Source organism: Diadema antillarum, unplaced genomic scaffold (assembly GCF_040938485.1).
Source record: "Diadema antillarum isolate AM-2024a unplaced genomic scaffold, OU_Dant_1.0 seq00000301_RagTag, whole genome shotgun sequence".
In the NCBI taxonomy this organism is placed as follows: Eukaryota; Metazoa; Echinodermata; class Echinoidea; order Diadematoida; family Diadematidae; genus Diadema; species Diadema antillarum.
The window spans coordinates 1-19,466 of NW_027271324.1; the positions used below are offsets into that span (position 1 = coordinate 1).

Consider the following 19,466-nt stretch of genomic DNA (forward strand, 5'->3'; position numbering starts at 1 on the left):
TACATAGGAAAAGCATGATGTCACAATGCTGGGGAGACATGTATCATTTCCTGATTGGCTGACTGACCACGGGCAGTCTGCCAGTAGGAAGTGTCCGTCGACAGACAGTGTGCAATTCAGATATCTATTATGATTAGTGTCTATCGGCACACAATTGTTGTTGTTGTTGTACCAGGGACGTGGGGAGGGATTGAAAGTAGTCTATACAGAAAAATTGATAAAACTTTTGCAGTTTTGTAAGATTCTAGGATGTCATAGCAAATCATTCCATCTCATAGATACAGGAAGTAATTGTGAGAAATAGATTGGATTTAAAGGACAAGTTCACTTTCACAGACATGTGGATTGAGTAAATGTAGCAATACTAGTGGAACACATCAGTGAGAGTTTGAGGAAAATTGGACAATCTGTTCAAAAGTTATGAAGTTTCTGCTCAGTCACTGCTGGATTTGAAGACTACTACAGCTTGTGATGTCACATGCGTAGAATGATATAAAGAAAATATAAGGAAAACTCAACACATTTACACCTTTCTCGCATAAAAAACCAATTTGACTTGCCTCTTTCAGAAAGCAGGGGGAATAATACTACCCTTAACACAGGCCAGTGAAACGTCAAGGAAATGTGCACATTTATCAAAAAATACAATTTTCTAAAATTCTCTTTTTATTTTCCTTTTATTGTTTTATGCATGTGACATCATACACTGTAGCAGTCTTCTCATCCAGCAGTGACTGTATGAATAATTGAAAAAATCCTAACTTTGGAACAGATTGTCCAATTTTCCCCAAACTTTTACTGGTGTGTTCTACTACTAAATATTGCTGCATTCATTCAATCCACATGTATATGAAGACCGTGGGCTTGTCCTTTAAATTCCATGACACAATGAAAGAAGATACAATCGACTTCTTTGTCCCAAAATAATCACTCTATTCTCATTTTTCAATTTGTTTAATATTCATATTCACATTGCTCCAGTGGAACTCAGCGATAATGAATCACACCGGTACTTGATACCTTTCTGCGAGGCATGTTTGTCTGTCTTCCCCTGGTACTCAAAGCCAACTGCTGACTTGTCAATCCGCTCCTTCTGAACACCGTACTTGCCCCCAAATCCCTTGGCGTAGTCAGCTTGTGACGCATGCTTGCTGAGAGAGCTCATGTGATCGTGTCCTACAGCAGACTGCAGAGACAGAGAACGAGACAAAAAACGAAAACAACACAGAGTGAAGTAATCACATGCCAATATCTTTGCTGGCAAAGCTGCCTATAGAATTACAAGCTGCTATCCAGTACATGTGATGACATGTGTGAAAATGAATTGAAATCATGACTACATTGCAAGTTTTTTCATGTATTCATTTCATTCATGCCTTTCAATGTCTATATTTAATGACTTCAAGATTTCAGCTCTAAGTCTAAAAGCAATCTGTAAAAAGCAAAAACAACAACAAAATTACTTGAAAGAGCTAGAAATTGTAATTCATTGTTATCCTGAAACACTGGGGATACAATATCCTTTCACTGCATATGAGGGGGGCATTTCGTGAAGCACTTTGTTAGATATTTTTTCTGACATGCTGTTACAAGCTACTGAAATCCTTGACTCTGATTGGCTGAGAGCAAATTTGTCCGACAAATTTGTCGGACGAAATGCTTCATGAAATGCTCCCCAGTTCAATCAATATCATTTCACACTGTTTTGTGTAGGCACCCAAACTCTCCTTTTCATCTTAACACGCACTCGATGCATAAGCGCAACTATGGCAAGAGAAAATTTGCACTCTCTCTTTCAACACTGCATTGCATTCTGGGAATATCGCATCTAATCTTCTCTCTGCAAAAGTCTCAAAGTGGTGGGCAAATGGTCAACATTAACCCGTTGAGGACGAGTACCGAGTATACTCAGGCAAGTGTCTATGAGAAATGCGTGTTGTAGCAAAATCAGTCTGTCCTCAATGGGTTACAGACAATCCAGGAGTGCTCACTTTGTCCATTCTGTCCTGCTGCACACCAAACTTTCCTCCGTAGCCGTACGAGGCCTTGGGAGCGTTGGCCAACTCCTTCTCCTTGAGTTTGGCATCCTCGTCCTTCACCTTCTCTCGAAGGGAGTGAATACTGTGGAAACGAGCCAAACGGATGTGAACTCAATGACAGCCACAGCACATATACGTACATACATGTTAGTAGGATATCTAGATAAAAGAAATTATGATGATGACGATATCACTATTATTATTATTATTATTATTATTATTATCATCATCATCATTACTACTATTACTACTACTACTACTACTACTACTACTACTACAGGGAATAATATTAATTTTCCTACTCTAACTTGATCAGCAATTTTAGCTGTGGAATGATATTCCAAATAGTACCCTACATGCTTCTATGGAAGAAGACAGCTACACAAAAGATATACAGCAAATTGCAATGTAATTACCACGAAAATTATTCCCTGTAATACTACAGTTGTACTATTACTATTACTACCGCTATACTATGATGATTATGATGATGATGATGATAATGATAATAATAGCAGTAATAATAATAATGATGATGGCAATAATAATAATAATAATAATAATAATAATAATAATGATAATAATAATAATAATGATAACAATAATAATAATAATAATAATAATAATAATAATAATAATAATAAAAATAATAATAATACAGTGTAATAACAACAATAAATGATAACAATACAAAGAAAATAATAACAAAAGGAAATAAAATGTCATAGAAAGAGAATGGTCTAGTTATTGCAATCAATCCTACTCATTCTGACCCTCTGGGAGCATTATGACTGCCATGTTACCACTTTTTAGTGATATCATGCTAGAGACATCCACAATGACCTCATGCTAGAGACATCCACAATGACATTTAACTTCCTATGCAGTACTAGATAGTAACATTGACGGAACATCCTGTCATATAAGTTTTTCTTAGTAAAGCCTGAATTATATTAAGGAGATATATGTATTTTTCTCAATAAACTGTAACTGTGGACGATTTCGTCTGGAAACATTTTATTATAACTACACTGTACATGTATTGTTCACATTTTGTATACATATTTAAGTTGAAATAACCATACTTAACATCGCTTTTGCCAATTCAAATTTTTACAGTGGTTATTTCTATCCCTAACTCACATTTTAGAACTATTTTAAAGCACTAATGCTGAGTTTTTGTTTCATGTGCAAATGGTAAATTATGCCTTTAATCATGTTCACATAGAAACATGATTGACCAAGCCCATTTTGTTTGTTTGTTTGTTTTTTAATCATGACATTTCTGTCTACCGGTAATGTGTTTGATGTGTAGTGATTCTTATGACAGGCTGCTGCCAATAAAATGCTGTGGCAAATATCTTGCTCAACTGAACTATCAAGACTATCTTTGGGGATGATATTAGATCCTGATATTAGATAGCTAATTATCATTGAAACTGAAATTTCCGCTTGTACAGTATCTCACTTGTAACAACGGACAGTGAGGTATGGATGGGTTTCTCGCACTCTCCATTGATGATGAAGAGTTGTTGCTATCATCTTCATGGTTATGTTCACCCACACAGGCAGTATCTGTTCAGGTTTCATGTAATTAACCTGTTGAGGACGAGTCCCGACAATACTCGGGCAGGTGTCTATGGGAAATACGTTTTGTAGCAAAATCAATCTGTCACAGGTTAAAGGCATAATTTACCATTTGCAGATGAAACAAACACCCAGCATTAGTGCTTTAAAATAGTTCTAAGGTGTGAGTTAGGATAGAAACAACCACTGTAAAAATTTGAATCGGTAAAACTGATATTAGTATTGTTGAATATACAAAATGTGAACAACAGTTATAATAAAAATGTTTCCAGACTAAACCGTCTACAGTTACGGTTTATTGAAAAAAAATACAGATATCTCATATTTTAGGCTTTATCGCAAAAATTTTATATGATAGGATGTTTTGTGGTACAACAGACTTACACATACACTTGTTTGCATTAAATGTCATATCTTTAAAATTTTTTAAATCACTGTTCCCAAAGGTAAACAGGACCTTTCTTGACTTACTTGAGTGATTCTTGACGGCCAGATCCCTCCACTGATTTTGACCCCCATCTCTGCTCCTTTTCTGAGACATCATTCTGTGTGAGGGAAATCATAAAGGCATTTGAAGAATGACCGAGGGATGGAAGGGTGACAAACTGGAACATCTTTAATCAAGTAATCAAGTCTCAGAAAAAACACAGTCTGCTCTTCAGTGGTGTATTTTCAAATAACTTTTGATGTTCCTTGTGAGTTTCATACTAGGTCAAGCACTAAAATAGAAAAAAAAAATATATGAGCCCATTTTTGTTCATACATAATGGTTGGTGTTGGTTGCAAAAATACGATAGTACCCTCTCTACTCAAATCTTTTTCCATCTTGCACCATGTTCAATACTATTATTGTTTTACATTAAATAGGTTACAAGTATTGGGTACTGTTAATGAACACCAACCAACACTTCAAAATAGACACACACACAAATATGTGGTCAGAATGGCAAACAAAGCGGGACCATCAGACATGTAAAGGACAATCTAAATCAAAACACCTCTAGCTACCCTGGTACATTTTAAAGGGGAAGTCAAAGCAATTTTTAGAATTTCAGATACAATATACAAACATTACGTAGTACTGGTAGTACTTCATTCATTCATTCATTCATTCATGTAAATGAATATTCCAGACAACAACAGAAGCCCACGTACCACAAAGTCTGGGTCCGTCTCCCAGTCATCGTCCTCATCCTGGGTCACAGGGACAGAGACATTGGAACCAACTTGAGCTTTCCACATGGTGAACTTTTGAGCCTCTCTCTAGACAGTCTAGTGCTTCGTTACGAGCTAATAAAAAGAAAGAATGAAAACCAATATAACACTTTGCAAATTTACTTCATGCAGTCTGATGCATTTGCCACCAACTTATCAAAATGCAGTTTACATAAATCTATTAGTAGTTTATAGAAGAGAAGAAAACCCAAAGATACACAAAAAGGAACACAACAAAATAAAAATCATCCAAAAAATGTTATACATACATGTACACACATTTACATGTATATCCTCCCCCCCCCCCCCCCCATAAGAGGAAAAACTTTGCAAGACCCATAAAATATTATTAAAAACAAATAATGATAATAAAAAAGAATGTCGAATGTCCCACCGTCCATGGCACAATGGAGTATGATGTGCAAATCAGACATTTTAAGAATGAGTTCTTGAATTGACCTGAAGCATAAATTGCTTAACCTCACTCAAATTTTAGCACTGACCCCCACATAAATGCACACTGATCGAAGGAAATTCATCCTCACTGAAAATCAAATCTTTACATATAATATATCAATGCAAATGGCATAATTATTACATAGTCTGAGAATGAGATGAGGGATTCAATGTGGAACATATAAGAGCTGAATATTTTATGAAGTTTAAATAGGAAGAAAGAGTTGCACAACTTTAAATTAAGTGGGTAGGGTCTATAGTATTTATTACCTATAAATCTATTGTTTATCAAGAAGACGCTAGCTTTTTGACCTCACACTTTTCGCAAAATATGCGTTAAACATAACCCCCAATCGATCGTGCCCCTATCCTGACCCTGCCTGTTTCTAAATTGGGGGGGGGGGGGGGGGAATGACATGGTGACATGTCGTAAAGACACCTGCAGTATAATTATGCACAGATATCATGACCCTGACATTGGATTGCCACCGTTCACGGCATCAGCTCAGTGGAACGACACACGTACGTGCCAGAACAGAAGGCGCTACGGCAACGGTAGGCGTTCGGTGTCGCGCAGCCGTAGGGCGTAATGGACTATTCCATCAGTCCCACACGTATAAAACAGCATAAGGAGGAAGTGAGGCTAAGATTAAGAACATTACAAGTGGCCTTCACACAGCCTAAAAATTACGAAAATAATGAGAACCCCCCCCCCCCCCCCCAGCTCTATCAACTACCTAAATAGCCCGGCCTAGTTAGGGTTAATAAACTTTTATCAATTTATATTTTGATGAATATCTTGGCAGGAAGAGCCTTTGCCCTCTGAACTGCGACCCCCCATATGTCCTGGACATGACTATGAATTACCTCATGAGCAAGCTGATGAACCAGATACCAGAGAGGCAGGGAGGTGATGGGCGGAGCTGGGCAGACTGGTTTGACTTCTTATGGAATCGCACCAGAAGCATTCGGAAGGAGATAACACAACAACAACTTTGTGGGACTGTTGCAGTTGGTCTCATGGAAAAATGTGCCAGGTGAGATGGAGACATATTTCATTTATTTCATTTTTCTTTACAAGAGCAGAGATATTATAATTCTATTGAAATTGCTTTCAAGACTTCTGAATATATGCATATCTAATCCTCAGAGGGAAGCATTATTTACTGATGTAGACACATTGTTGAAGTCTTCAAGCACCTCACAAGATATTAGTCTGTCAAGTTAAATGCTGTGAAGGAGACATTTTAGTTCACCTGAGCTGAATAGCTCAAGTGAGCTACTGCGATCATTCACCACCTGGCATCCACTGTGTGTCGTCACATTTTACCTTTTTCTTAGAAAACTGGTGCTGGATTTTGACTAAACATGGGAACAAACACCAGTAAGGGGATGGGCTCATTATAGCCTGTGCAAATGGTGCTGATGCCCTAAAGCCCAAAACAGTCTACACGTAATTGTCATAATTTGTGACATTATCATTTTCTTGAAAACATGTGCCTGAATTTTTATCAAAGTTTGCAGAAACGAGATATGAAACTAGTCACTTTAGTGGAGTTAGATGATACGCTGGGGGATCATCAGATATCAGTCGCCCATGATCGACACATCTTAAAGGGGGAGAGACTCCATGCCCATGCCCACAAAAAATCAATCAATAAATAAAACTCCCAATCAAGACTCCACCGGCGACAACACCCATCAACCAATCCCATAGCACCAAAATGACTAACAAGAGATCCCAGAACCCAACCAGCCCTGAACCAAGTGCAACCCACATTCCTCCACACCCTACATGTATCCAAATAAAGAGTACTTTAAAGAACATAACGTCGCTTGCCCGGAAGAAGGGAACGAGCGCGCGAATACGCGTAAAAATAGATTTCGAGAAAAGACCTGCATGAGGTAAGATCATAAGCAATATCATAAGATTTGTAGATTATTCATTATAGCCACTTTAGCTAGTACCAAATTGGAATATTATCTGTTCACTTGTGAATTTTCAGCAGTATTGATATTCAAATATCAAAGATATAGTCAATTGAAACTTTAAATTGCGATTTTCTCGAAATCTATTTTTTACGCGTATTCGCGCGCTCGTTCCCTTCTTCCGGGCAAGCGACGATAATTCTGTGTGGAAACAAGCAGGCCGTGCCCAGCCCATGGGGAGGAAGCTGGTAAGTAATGTCACCATCCTTATTCATTGTTGGATTATTTAAAAAATTTTATTCCCCATCCCAATCAATGTAAATTCTGAAACTCTGTACCCAGTATAACCAATTCATAGATGTTCAAATGCAAAAGCCTATAAGTCATCTGGAGGTCTCCTTTAAGATGCCAAAAACTAGTAAAAATTGTTTGTTGGGCCCTGAAAAGGCTGATGACTGTCCTTGAAAACACCACAGGGAGGTTGCACATCAAGATAGAATGTCTCGTAATCTTCAGATTAGAATTAAGCCCCCACTATACTCTTACACCCTGTATAAACAGACCTTTCCCCAACAATGTCAGGACAGCATCCAGAGAACAATTTAATTCCTGGCCTCGGGCAATTAAATTGCAGAAGAGAGCAAGGGATACTGTCTTAACAGACACACCAAAAATCTACTCCAGGTAGTTTCCATAACAACTTACCTGTTCATGCCGGAAGGGGATGTGATTATGATCCATGCATGTAATCGGTGTGGGTTGTGTCATTCTGTCGGGACTATTGTTCATGCATGTTGAGTATATCATCAGAATGTTACCGCGAGAGCATCTCAACAGAAGGTTGTCACCGTACCGTTGGAGGAATGTTGGTCTAATTACCATAGCTGGCTTGGACAGATTTGGCAAACGTTACTGTAACAGCGTCCGAGCAACATTTTGCATGGACCGTCTCAACAGGCATGGTAAAAAGAGATTGCCTAGACATTGTTGGTGTAACTGTGCTTTGAAAGGCTGTGTTACTATATGTGTTTTCAGATGCTGTCAACTTCTAATTGTGTATTCCTGTTTCATCAGATTTCACATCTACTGTTCCTATCGCCTATGTGAGGAAGATATGATGACCTTTGACCCCAAGATTAACAATGAGAACCTGACCAAGTGTCTGCAGAGTCTGAAGCAGTTCTATCATGACCTAGCCAGTGAGGGCATCTTCTGTCCAAATGAATCAGAATTCCGGGCATATGAGGTGCTGCTCAATCTGACAGGAGGGGACATCCTGAGGTATGATAAAGTGTAGCAAAGTGATATTTGAAATATTTGCTTGTAGAATTGTTGAATTTCTAATGACTATGATACACAACTTTAAGTGAGTTACCCTTTTGTATGTAAAGAAACTTTTATCCTGAACATAGGGCATGAGCTGAATGCAATTCATCATGTAATCATGTGAAAAAAAATAATCAAAAGTGATTGTTGTGGCACCAAATATGTCACAGCATATCAGGTTTTAATCACACATATAGATAAGAAAAAATGGCATGTTAACCCTATTCTAACGGGGGGGGGGGGGGGTCAAATTGACCCCCCTCGACATTTCACGCCACAATTCCGCAACGCGCATAGATTTTGCCGCGGCGTTTCATGACTTTTTTCATTGAAGTCTCCCGCATATTTTGAGACCAAATTTGCGACGTCCGGGTACACTGTTCTGAAGTTAGGCAATGTTTTGCATATGCATGTCAACCCAAAAACAGCTCAAATTCATGATTTTGTGTGCAAATCCAATGCAAATTGTGTTTTTTTGTTTAATTGATATAAATTAGATTATTTCAACTTTTAACCATTGAAATGAATCAATTCTAATGTAGATCAGCTTGGAAAAGTGCCTGCAACAAATTTTGGCAAAAAACAATAGAAAACAAAAGATCGAAAAAACAACAAAATACATAAGAAATTAACAAAACAATACAAAACAAAAGAAACTGATTTTGATTGCGCTATGTTTTTATAAGAAAATTGTTCGATATGTCTTGAGGAACTCTGACACATAAATTTAGCAATCCTTCAATCTTTTTAATGGAGTTGTAGGTGAAAATATGATTTCATGCGTAAATTTGCATAATTCATTTATTTAAAAAAATAAAATCAAATGTTTTTATTGTATGACCATATAATCTTGTAGTTGACATCCGGCTCTATGTACAGGCAAAATTTTGCGGCGATCGCGCAATCGGCAGCCAAGATCTTGGTCTCAAATAGCTCAGTTAGAATAGGGTTAAATGTGAGGGCTATTAAATCTTAATAACCCTTGTAAATATTAAATATTAGCTGTGATATTCGATGTCATTTATGAGAAATGAAAAATGATTTGTCTGAAAGTCCCTCTCTCTGTTGACATAAGCAAGTATGATTAAACATGTGTACAAGCCAACAAATAGATGTATTGAGTGATTATGTTACATTATGTTTATGGCCCAATTTAACAAGTGTACGTGTATGTTTCACTTCTAGCAGTTTTATCATGTAACCTTTCAGAGAAACACAGAACTGTACACCTTATTCTCATACAGGGAGGTGCAACAGTACCGACCAGAGGTCAGGAATTCAGAAGCAGTCATATTCTGCCAACAAATAGATGTATTGAGTGATTATGTTACATTATGTTTATGGCCCAATTTAACAAGTGTACGTGTATGTTTCACTTCTAGCAGTTTTATCATGTAACCTTTCAGAGAAACACAGAACTGTACACCTTATTCTCATACAGGGAGGTGCAACAGTACCGACCAGAGGTCAGGAATTCAGAAGCAGTCATATTTGCCCTAAGAGTGTCCAGTGCCTTCAGCAGCAACAACTACTGTCGTTTTTTCAAGCTTATCCGGTGAGGAAAGATATAATGTCAAAAAGACATCGCCTTCTCAAAGGCCATTTTAAGACAGCTTCTTTTATTTGAGAGAATATAAACAATGTGGAGTTATCTGATGAAGTTGCATGTAATTATCAATCTACATGCTTAGAGAACACATTATTTCATATGACAGCAACTGTCAATATCAACAATACAAACATCAACATGGAAGTAACAAGCATGTGATACACTAGTTCTGCAGTGACATTGCATTTTTGGTAAATCACGTTGCAATTGCAACCACTTGAAAAGGCTTTAAATTGGTAATCATTGCATAGTTGATAAGATTTACCCAAAGCAAAAGCTTCTCAAAATCATATACTAGCTGTTGTTCTTTTTCCAAGTGGGAGCCAAGGGAGTGGGTTCCATGTTCTTGCTTTGTTTATATGCTAGCAGCAAGGAGTAGACAGGAGCAACAGGGGTCAACTTACCAGCAAAGGGAAGTGTAAGAAAACATTTCTTAAAAATTTCTTTAAAAAATTGACATGGAAATATGCCACAAAGAGGAGGAAACTAGTCAAAATAATTTCTCTACTCTTTTTAGGAAATTCTGCTAATTGTGCAGAAAGTTCCATTGTTACTCAATGTGACGGTTGGAAACATGAACATCATATCAAAGATGCACCATCTGTAGAAAACAGAATGAAGACAGCAAGTGATTAGTGTGAAATTTCTTACAGCTCAAATTTTCATAGTGTGTATCTAATAATCTCTTCATTTTGTTCAGAGCTGCCTCCTTTCTGAATGCCTGTATCCTTCATCGATACTTTGTGCAAGTACGCTCAAGGGCTCTTGAGACAATGAATAAAGCCTTCACTACAGCAAAGGGAAGCACCCTTTTTCCCACACAGGAGCTTGTGCAGCTGCTGGCGTTTGAAAGCCCAGAGCAGGTGAATTTTCTTTCTAACCATATTCTCATCCTCTGCCTTTTGTCAATACTACTTATGAATACTGTCATCATAAGTAATGAACTGCTCTGACTGTATGCCTCTAAAGAATCAAAATGAAACATGTACTGTAAAAATGGGATATTTGCGCGATTAATTTTTCGTGCTCGACCAGGTGAGAAGAGTTTTGGGTGTTTTTAATTCTGCAGAAACAAGACATCAGCTACTAGTATAGAATACATGGCAAGCAAAAATATCTGCGTGCTTTTATTTTTGCCCTACCTTCTTCTTGCATGAAATGTGCGAAAAATTTCCACTTTTACAGTAATCTGCCATATTATGGTCTCAATGCAAGCATATATTCATCATACAACCTGCGTAAATTAATTCTGAGTTTCGTAACCTTTTGAAAGTGGATTTTTGAAAAAAAAAATATTTGTTAAGTAGATAGTGTTGTCCCCTCTTTTCAAAAGATAATGTCACCACTAATTAAGAAAATGGCAATATAAAACAAGGCAGCAAGGTCCCATTGATAGCAATAACTGATACACATTTTCACTGGAGCAAGGTTTAAGTTTTAAAGATCGTCTTTTTTTCTACAACTAATAGAGCTTTATTGCTATTACTGTCTGATTAGCATATACACTCTATCTCTAGGTATCTGTGTTCTGTGAATACCATGGACTAGAGGAGAGCGATGGTTGTATCAAGTTTAGCAGAGCAGGGTTTGTGTACCCTGAAGAGCTCGCCATTGCCCAACTGGGTCCTCTTGTCATTGAGTCCAAAAACCAGAAGCTGCCAGGGGAGGTGAGTTCGCTATCTTTTACATTTGATGTTGTTTCAAAACACTTCAAAACAATTTGAGAGACATTTCAAAAATATACAGCAGGCAGTGTCTGTCTTTTAATTCATCTGTTTCAACCTTTGGAGCCACTGACCTTTATACTAGGCTGTCGCTGTTGAACCATTTGGGCAAAAATATAAAATTGCTAAATTAAAGGCTGCTATGTAGAATGTCACTACTGGTGTCTGATTGGCTACCACTAGTTATATGAGGCACTGCTCAGTGAGCTCGAAAAGAGCAACAGCTAGATATCCTTTCAAAACCTCCCAGATGCAGAGCAAAATTGCTTTTAGTGCCAAAGGGGCAGTCACATGTAAATGCAGGTTGTTGTTGATTTAAAGAAAAGAAGAGGGAGGGAAAAAAATGGGACACTATTAAACAAATTAAACCCAGGTGCCCATAAAGCAATTATCCTGAAGCCTAGCAGGGCAGTATGCGATATAGACAGCTTTCCTGAAATGGAAATTATTTTAGGCTGTGGAGTGATATGAAGACATTTATCTAACAGAAGTGTTAGATCAAGGCAGGACATAATGCCAATTGCTAGCTTTCATAAAGAGGGATTATACAGACCGATGAAATTCCAAACTTTCAGGTTTTTAAAAGATAAACTCTAACCCTCTAGTATAAAACATTTGTCTCCCACCATACATGTACATAGTAGTTATTATGACATAACATGACAAACAGCAGTTTGAGAGCACTTCCACGCAAAAACTTTTGCTAGGAAGCACAGGCAATTGCTGCCCACAAGCAATCACTAATAGAGTACTGCCATGTTTGTCATGTTATTTCATCATAACTATGTGTAGGCCTATATTTAGTGGAAGATGAATGTTTTATACTAGAGGGTAGTTTATCTTTTGAAAAACTGAAACAGTTTGAAATTTCATTCGTCAGTATAATCCTTCTTAACCCTAAAAAGACTGGGCTATTTTTGAGGTTTTGAGGATATGGGGGGGGGGGGGGGCAGCGTGATGCCCCCCCCCCTTAAAAGAAACCTGTACTGACATTTTCTACTTGTCTGATAATTCTAATCTACATTTTTTGATGCCTACAACTGGAAAGAGAGGATTCTAAAACCCAGGATAAGCCTGTAATGATTTTTTGAAAAAAATGAAAACGAGCAAGCCAAGGAACGATCCACACAATTTGGCATACGTCACAGGTGCCAACCTCCGACTTTAGCAAAACGAACTACACATGTCAATTTACTGATGAAATCTCACACGAAGTACTGCAAAAACTGTTATTTAGTAAAATTGCAATATGGAGCTGAAATAAACATGTTAAACAATATTTATTAATTTTTAAAAGGAATCTCTTCAAAAGATTTTTATTTAGATAAAATTCGTGGGGAATATTCCAGATATGCAAAATGAAATTGGCATCATTGTCCGAACGTGCTGCCCATAGAAAACTGTGTGTAACCCCAGTAACGTTGCACTAACTATGCATTGATGATAAGCGATAATGGTTCGACATCACAGTTCAAACTATCTAACGAAGATGAGGACTGAGTGATTCTTAAAATCTAAATCCAAAAAATAGTCAACGGCAATCACGGTTTACGCCTAGTTAGAAGAAAACAGCACCAAGTACATATAGACTCCAGACTAGAACTAGGACTAGGTCTAGTGAGCAGTCAAGGACCGAGAAGATTCTACTCGCCGCCCCGTCGACAGCTGTACGTGCACAGCGCTCAATAGGCACAGCGTAAACGTTTAGTATGCAATACATACCCCTGCTGCCAGAACTTGAAGAAAGTCCAGACGAAAGTCCAGACTCCAAGGTCTAGCGTTGCCGCTAGATCTAGGCCCTTGTCCTGCAGGCCCTGTTGTTTCTGTGCTGAATTTTGCAGGTAAGGTATCTGTTTTATGGATTTTCAATGTTTTTGTAGTCGAGATAAATCTCATGGTGGTCGTATTAACACCATGGACTAACTTAGATCTAGTTTTAGTAGGACCCATACCTCGGAAGAGTGGCCTGACCACGTAGATACAAACAGTGCCGCCGCTTCGCGATCCAAGCACTGGTGTAGCACTATGCCTAGCACTAGGCATAGTGCTAGAGTACTTCCGTATCCATGTAGATATCTAAAAATTCACTTAACCAAATTGCACCAAAATCACAAATATTTTATGACTCATGTCCACTTGCTCACGCTAATTGGAACCAAATCGCAAGTCTGGAAGCATAAGTGAAGTTGTCGACTTTCCTGTCGTCGCTAAAAACAATCTGCTCTGTAGGACTAAACAAGAGTGATCGCGGCGTAGTAGCCCTACGGCCTGCGCACGCACAGACTGAAGTTAGCCATCTAATATCATGAGACAAATCTTTCAAGTAATCGGGAGCAAAAAATCAATTTATAAATTATTTGAGCTCAGTTGAATGAAAAATAAAGTTCGTAAATCACACAAATCGCCAAAATCATGACATTTTTTAGTTTAGTTCCCGCGTAAATTCCCCGTTCGCACAGTACTAGTGGGCTAACTTCAGCTCTAGATTGTGCATGTCGTGTTTACCAAGATCTCTCGCGAAGAGTGTTTTTTTTTTTTGTGACAACTTGAAAGTCGGCGTCAATATTGATACTTCTCGATTACCGATTTCGTTCAAATATAATACAGTATTTTGAAATATGCTTAAAAGTATATCCTGTAATTTTGGTGCGATTTGGTTCAGCGAAATTTGAGACAGCTGCATGGATAGGACAGTACACAAGTGCCGCCTGCTAGCTAAATTGGGCCTAAGCGTCGTCTGCTACTCGGCACGATTTAACGCACGCGTATGCGAGGGCTTGTAATCAGAGATATATTTGGCACCTGTGACATCACGACATCCGGGCTCGTCAGCTCATTAGCATAATTCTCGCCAAAAAAGTTCCATTTTCAACATGAAGTTACGGGATAAATCGTTATGAAATTTTGATTCTGTTTGCACCTCTGGGTCTTTTAGAATTAAAAGAACAACATATAAAAAAATAAAAAAACCGGTACAATGCCCTTTTAAAGGTAGGGAATCCCATTTGCACGCCTTAAACGAAGACTTGTATAAATACAGTGGTATGTTAAAGAGAATATCATTTTAAAAACTCCCATAAAGTATTGAAAGTGGAAGGTAACATTTAGTACATTTTTTTGACGGTTAGATTTTGAATTGAATTGTTTTCGGGGCTCACCGTAAATTCCAGTACATTACTAGGCTACCTTTGCAGACCCATGTACTGCATGTGTGTCCATCATGTATATTTTGTGAAGAAAGTTCATCAACACTTACAAACATTTCTATATACATTCTTACCACACACTCTATATGTTATTACATCAGCTCTTGTACTTTTAGATTTGTGTTTATAGATCACAAATACAGAAGAATGCAACAAAAAGGCTGAAGTGTGGCTGACACACAGAACTACTGAGTAGTTGAGTTTTGTGCATTATTCAAATTTTAGATAACTGTTGACTTTCAAATTTCTAAGCAGTGGCCTAAGCAAGTCCCCCTGAGGTGTATATTTAATGTTTTGCTGCATTTTGGGAGGTCTGTAAAAGGTATCCCCTACCTTTAAAGGACAAGTTCACCTTCATAGACATGTGGGTTGAGTGAATGCAGCAATATAAGTAGAACACATCAGTGAGAGTTTGAGCAAAATCAGACAATCCGTTAAAAAGTTATGAATTTTTGAAGTTTCTGCTCAGCCGTGGCTGGATGAAAAGACTACTATAGCTTGTGATGTCATATGAGTACAACGATATAAAGAAAGAATAAAGAAAATTCAGCATATTTCCATTTTTCTCCCATAACCAGAGCTGCCAACTAGTACTGATTTTCAGTAATTTCTACTGAAATTGGACAAGAATACTGAAGGTTACAAGCAAATTACTGATTTTAGAAATCATTGTCTGTGATAAATTCTATAACACTGTTAAGGATTACTGATTTTCACTCAAAAAAGGTGCAAATTACTGATTTTCAGCCATCAAAGTACTGAAAGGCTTTTACAAAAGTTGGCAGCTCTGCATAACAAAAGAACACTTGACTTCTCTCTTTCAGAAGGCAGGGGGAATAATATTACCCTTAACATACGTCAGTAGCAAGTCGAAGAAATGTGCACTTTATTCAAAAAGTAAAGTTTTGTGAAATTCTCTTTTTATTTTCCTTATATAGTTGTACGCATGTGACATCATACACTCTAGTAGTCTTCTCTTCCAGCAGTGACTGCGCAAATACTTAACCCATCCACGTACGGGCCTCTGTGTAATCTGTAATATCGTGCCTGCCTAGTAAGTTGGCCATGAACTTGGGCGCGATCTTCCCTACGGCGCACAGTGGGCCAGAATGAGCTCAAAGTGCGCCAAAATTATATCCCATGGTTTCTTTTTACCCAAATTTGGTGTTAAGGGGTAATTTGGGGCATAGAATTGATTGAACATAATTTCAAACTCATATGACGTCACTGTGATGCTGATTTTTCATTGGCTACCAAAAATCGGTCTGTAAATGACGAATAAAGCAGTGCAAATCTTAGGCTGTTTTATTTTCTTTAAAGGTTAATTTGAAAAGGGGTTCATTTATCTTTTCACATTCACTGACACTGCTTTTCTACTATCACTGAATACAAGATGCTTACATAATTGGCCACAGAAAGTGTATAAACATTCGACGATCGAATTCATGCTGCGCTGGAAGTTCCATATTATACACACGTACTGCAAAATAATACTGTTGTCCGTGTAAATTAGAATAAGTTTATGATGTACGCTGTACTTTTGGGGGAATTTCTTCAATCTATTCTAGCAGGACATAAATGTGTGATATCAAATCAATCTCTCTACTTTATAACCTTAGGCCTATGCCATATCAATTTATACAAGCGCAACACTCGAAAAACCATTTTGTCTAATTTTACTGGAAAGATAACAAATTGTGAAGTCAGTAATCAGGAGAATGAAAGGGTATGACTTAACAACTAAGAATGAGTCTTCCGTGCATGAAGGTTTACTTGAAAAAGCTATAATAAAAGATTTTTTTAATGAAAAATCTATCGGAATTACTATCATGTGAAATTATAAATTCATCCCCATTCCAGAAGGATTTTTTTTTTTTCTCATCAGTCAGTCGTCGGAAGCATTTTTTTTTTTTTTTTTTTGCTTGCGGCAACCCACCTAAGTATATGGGAGCACAGTCTGATGAATCCGACTTGTATTTGTCGCCTTGGATCAGGCCAATGTCAGACAGGTCGGGCGTGATCCCATGAGGCAAGATCGTCCGATGAGGATCACGCGAGCAATGTCTGACATTGACCTGATAGTCGACCGACACAGTCGGATTCATCAGACTGCGATCCGATACACTTTGGTGAGCAGCCGGATAGCAACAGACTTTGCTTCCAAAGAGTAACCGATGAGAATAGAATATCTGTGTTTAGGTGTATAACGTTCTATCTGCATATGTCAAGAGTAGGATCGAAGTATTTAGGTGTCCATACAGTATGTATCGCAGAGGGAATAGCTTGTTTACAGCAGTGGCTATGACAATATGGACAATAATATGGCTATGACCTTGGTTATGTGCAATTATGTACTCTTTTATCTTTGAAAGAAGGGTCTTTTAGGCGCCGGAACTAGCCCTTTTCATATATTTATAACTCTGTTTACCTCTAATTCAGTATTAATCATGTTTGCGGGCCTTTAACGTGCAAGAAAAAAAAAATGAATTAAAATATAATGCCGCCCTCATGCGGCGCCGTAAGATAACAGAATTCCTAAGCGGCTGCTAGGTCCAAAATACACGTAATGTGCCGCGGAAAATCGGCTCTAACACAAAAAGTGGCAAAAGGTGGCAGCCAAATCTGGTATCAGCTTAAAGCTGAGACATCAGGGAATGTTGTGGTAATAGAATTTAGTTGGAAATCCGTGGCAATCTAAACTTTTCATTTGGATATATCAAAAAAGACAAATAATTACCCTCTTTTCAAGGATATTTACCGAAAAATGTTCATGAAGATTCGGTTTCTTTGCATTTTTACGGCATTCATAACGTAAGATAAACTCTGAGAAATATGTGGGAGAAGTTGCAGGTTGATATCTCAAAAACTATATGTCGAAATTACGTATTCATTAAAGAGGTTACAATTTGCTTTGAAACTCTTAAAATGTTGTATTTTGCTACTTCAGGTAGGAAATATATCCCTTTAATGTACATATCTGATTTAAATATTTCAATGAAATATTCTTCAAAGTGTTTCCTCTCAAGAGCGCATGTCAAAAATTAAAAAATCCCAAGTGCCCAAAATGACTTTTGGCGCACTTTGGTATCTCTCTGGCCCACTGTGCGGCGCGATCTACACGCGAAGAGCATTCATACGTCATCGAAAAAACTGCCTGTGTCATTCCCACTAGGCAGGAGGGATGATGCGTGTACACTCGTGCTAATATGCACTTAGTTGACTCAATACAGCACTAGTTTATGTGAATTTTATGAAAAGAAATAATAAATTGTGCAGGAATTATGAAAAAATATTGTTTCTGTGTATTTCATCGATAAATCCTCTTCATTTCAAGCCATCTGTAATCACATCTTACCCACTTGCGAATCGACGTGTCCATAATGTCCTCGAGCCCCCCCCAGATAGCTCTGGAACATTCCATTCAATGACGGGGTTTTTATTTTGCAACGTTATCTAATAACTCTCATGTAAGCAAGTTCTTGCTATGGCTAATCTATTTTGTAATGTATCATAATCTATCTATGCTGAGATAGCCTAATTCAAATTTGCAGAGACATAGAAAAAGATTTGTTTTACAATCGTGATACGTTCAACTACTCATTTACCCTGTGCTGAAATCCGCATGTCTGCTCCGCACATGTTATCGCTATCGCTCAAACTTCGATCGCGATGGCTTGTGTGTGTGTACAGGTACACAGTGCTAGTGTGACGTGTGTGGAGAAGCATGGGGCTGAAAAAATACGAACTCCACGTGGTGTAGTAGAAAACAAATCGGACGTTCGAAGTCGTACATTCAAGAGCTAAAACAGACAAATGGCGAATTCAAAGTCCACTGAAAAGGTCTTGACATTGTAATGTATGTTCCAAAATCATGTCTGGCTTAGTTTTGAGAGAATTTTCTACACGCACGAGATCAGGAATGAGATCGGTGAACTGGCTAACAACGTGTGTACTGTGAACATGTGACTGGCTTGTGCACATGGCCCAGCTAGGTGATCGTGAGAGTGCGGCAAGAACGCTAGGAATGCACCCGAGATGCGGTGTGTTGCAAATTCTTGGGGTGAAATTAGACTTCCTTCTTCAGCCCGTCTAGTATCTATATTTTTTTCAATAATTCTAATTCTTCATAAAATCACGATAAAAAGACTTCATATATTCATTTTATATTTTAGAAGCGTAATATGAAATATTTTGGTTTTTTTTTTCAGTCCAAGAAAAAAAATAGTTTGAATAAAAAAATAATAATAAATAGTCGTTCTTGACTCAAGTCTAATTTCCTGCGCCTTCTTGCAGTTACCCCGCAGTTGCCCATGGATACGATGCATAAATAATCAGCTGTTTACTGAGTCGTACTAGTGTACTCTTGTTCAAATTG

The 19,466-nt window shown here is 37.8% G+C and overlaps 2 protein-coding genes across 2 annotated transcripts in view; one reads left to right on the forward strand and one right to left on the reverse strand.

Moving 5' to 3' along the window:
* Window positions 1-1,020: 1,020 nt before the first annotated feature.
* Window positions 1,021-4,918, reverse strand: LOC139730317 (src substrate cortactin-like; the record flags this gene model as incomplete). Its single annotated transcript, XM_071641188.1, has 4 exons — window positions 4,782-4,918; window positions 4,098-4,171; window positions 1,992-2,121; window positions 1,021-1,186 (listed from the first exon to the last, which is right to left on the reverse strand). Coding segments are annotated over exons 1-4 (457 nt in total), but the record flags the coding sequence as incomplete, so codon positions are not given.
* Window positions 4,919-5,248: 330 nt separating this feature from the next.
* The window catches only part of LOC139730318 (germinal-center associated nuclear protein-like), a 57,128-nt gene continuing 42,910 nt past the window's right edge, over window positions 5,249-19,466 (forward strand). Inside the window, exons 1-6 of the mRNA XM_071641189.1 lie at window positions 5,249-5,253; window positions 6,104-6,334; window positions 8,301-8,507; window positions 9,994-10,107; window positions 10,862-11,024; window positions 11,679-11,828. Of these exons, the coding sequence (XP_071497290.1) occupies window positions 5,249-5,253; window positions 6,104-6,334; window positions 8,301-8,507; window positions 9,994-10,107; window positions 10,862-11,024; window positions 11,679-11,828 (870 nt within the window). The remainder of the gene's footprint in view (window positions 5,254-6,103; window positions 6,335-8,300; window positions 8,508-9,993; window positions 10,108-10,861; window positions 11,025-11,678; window positions 11,829-19,466) is intronic.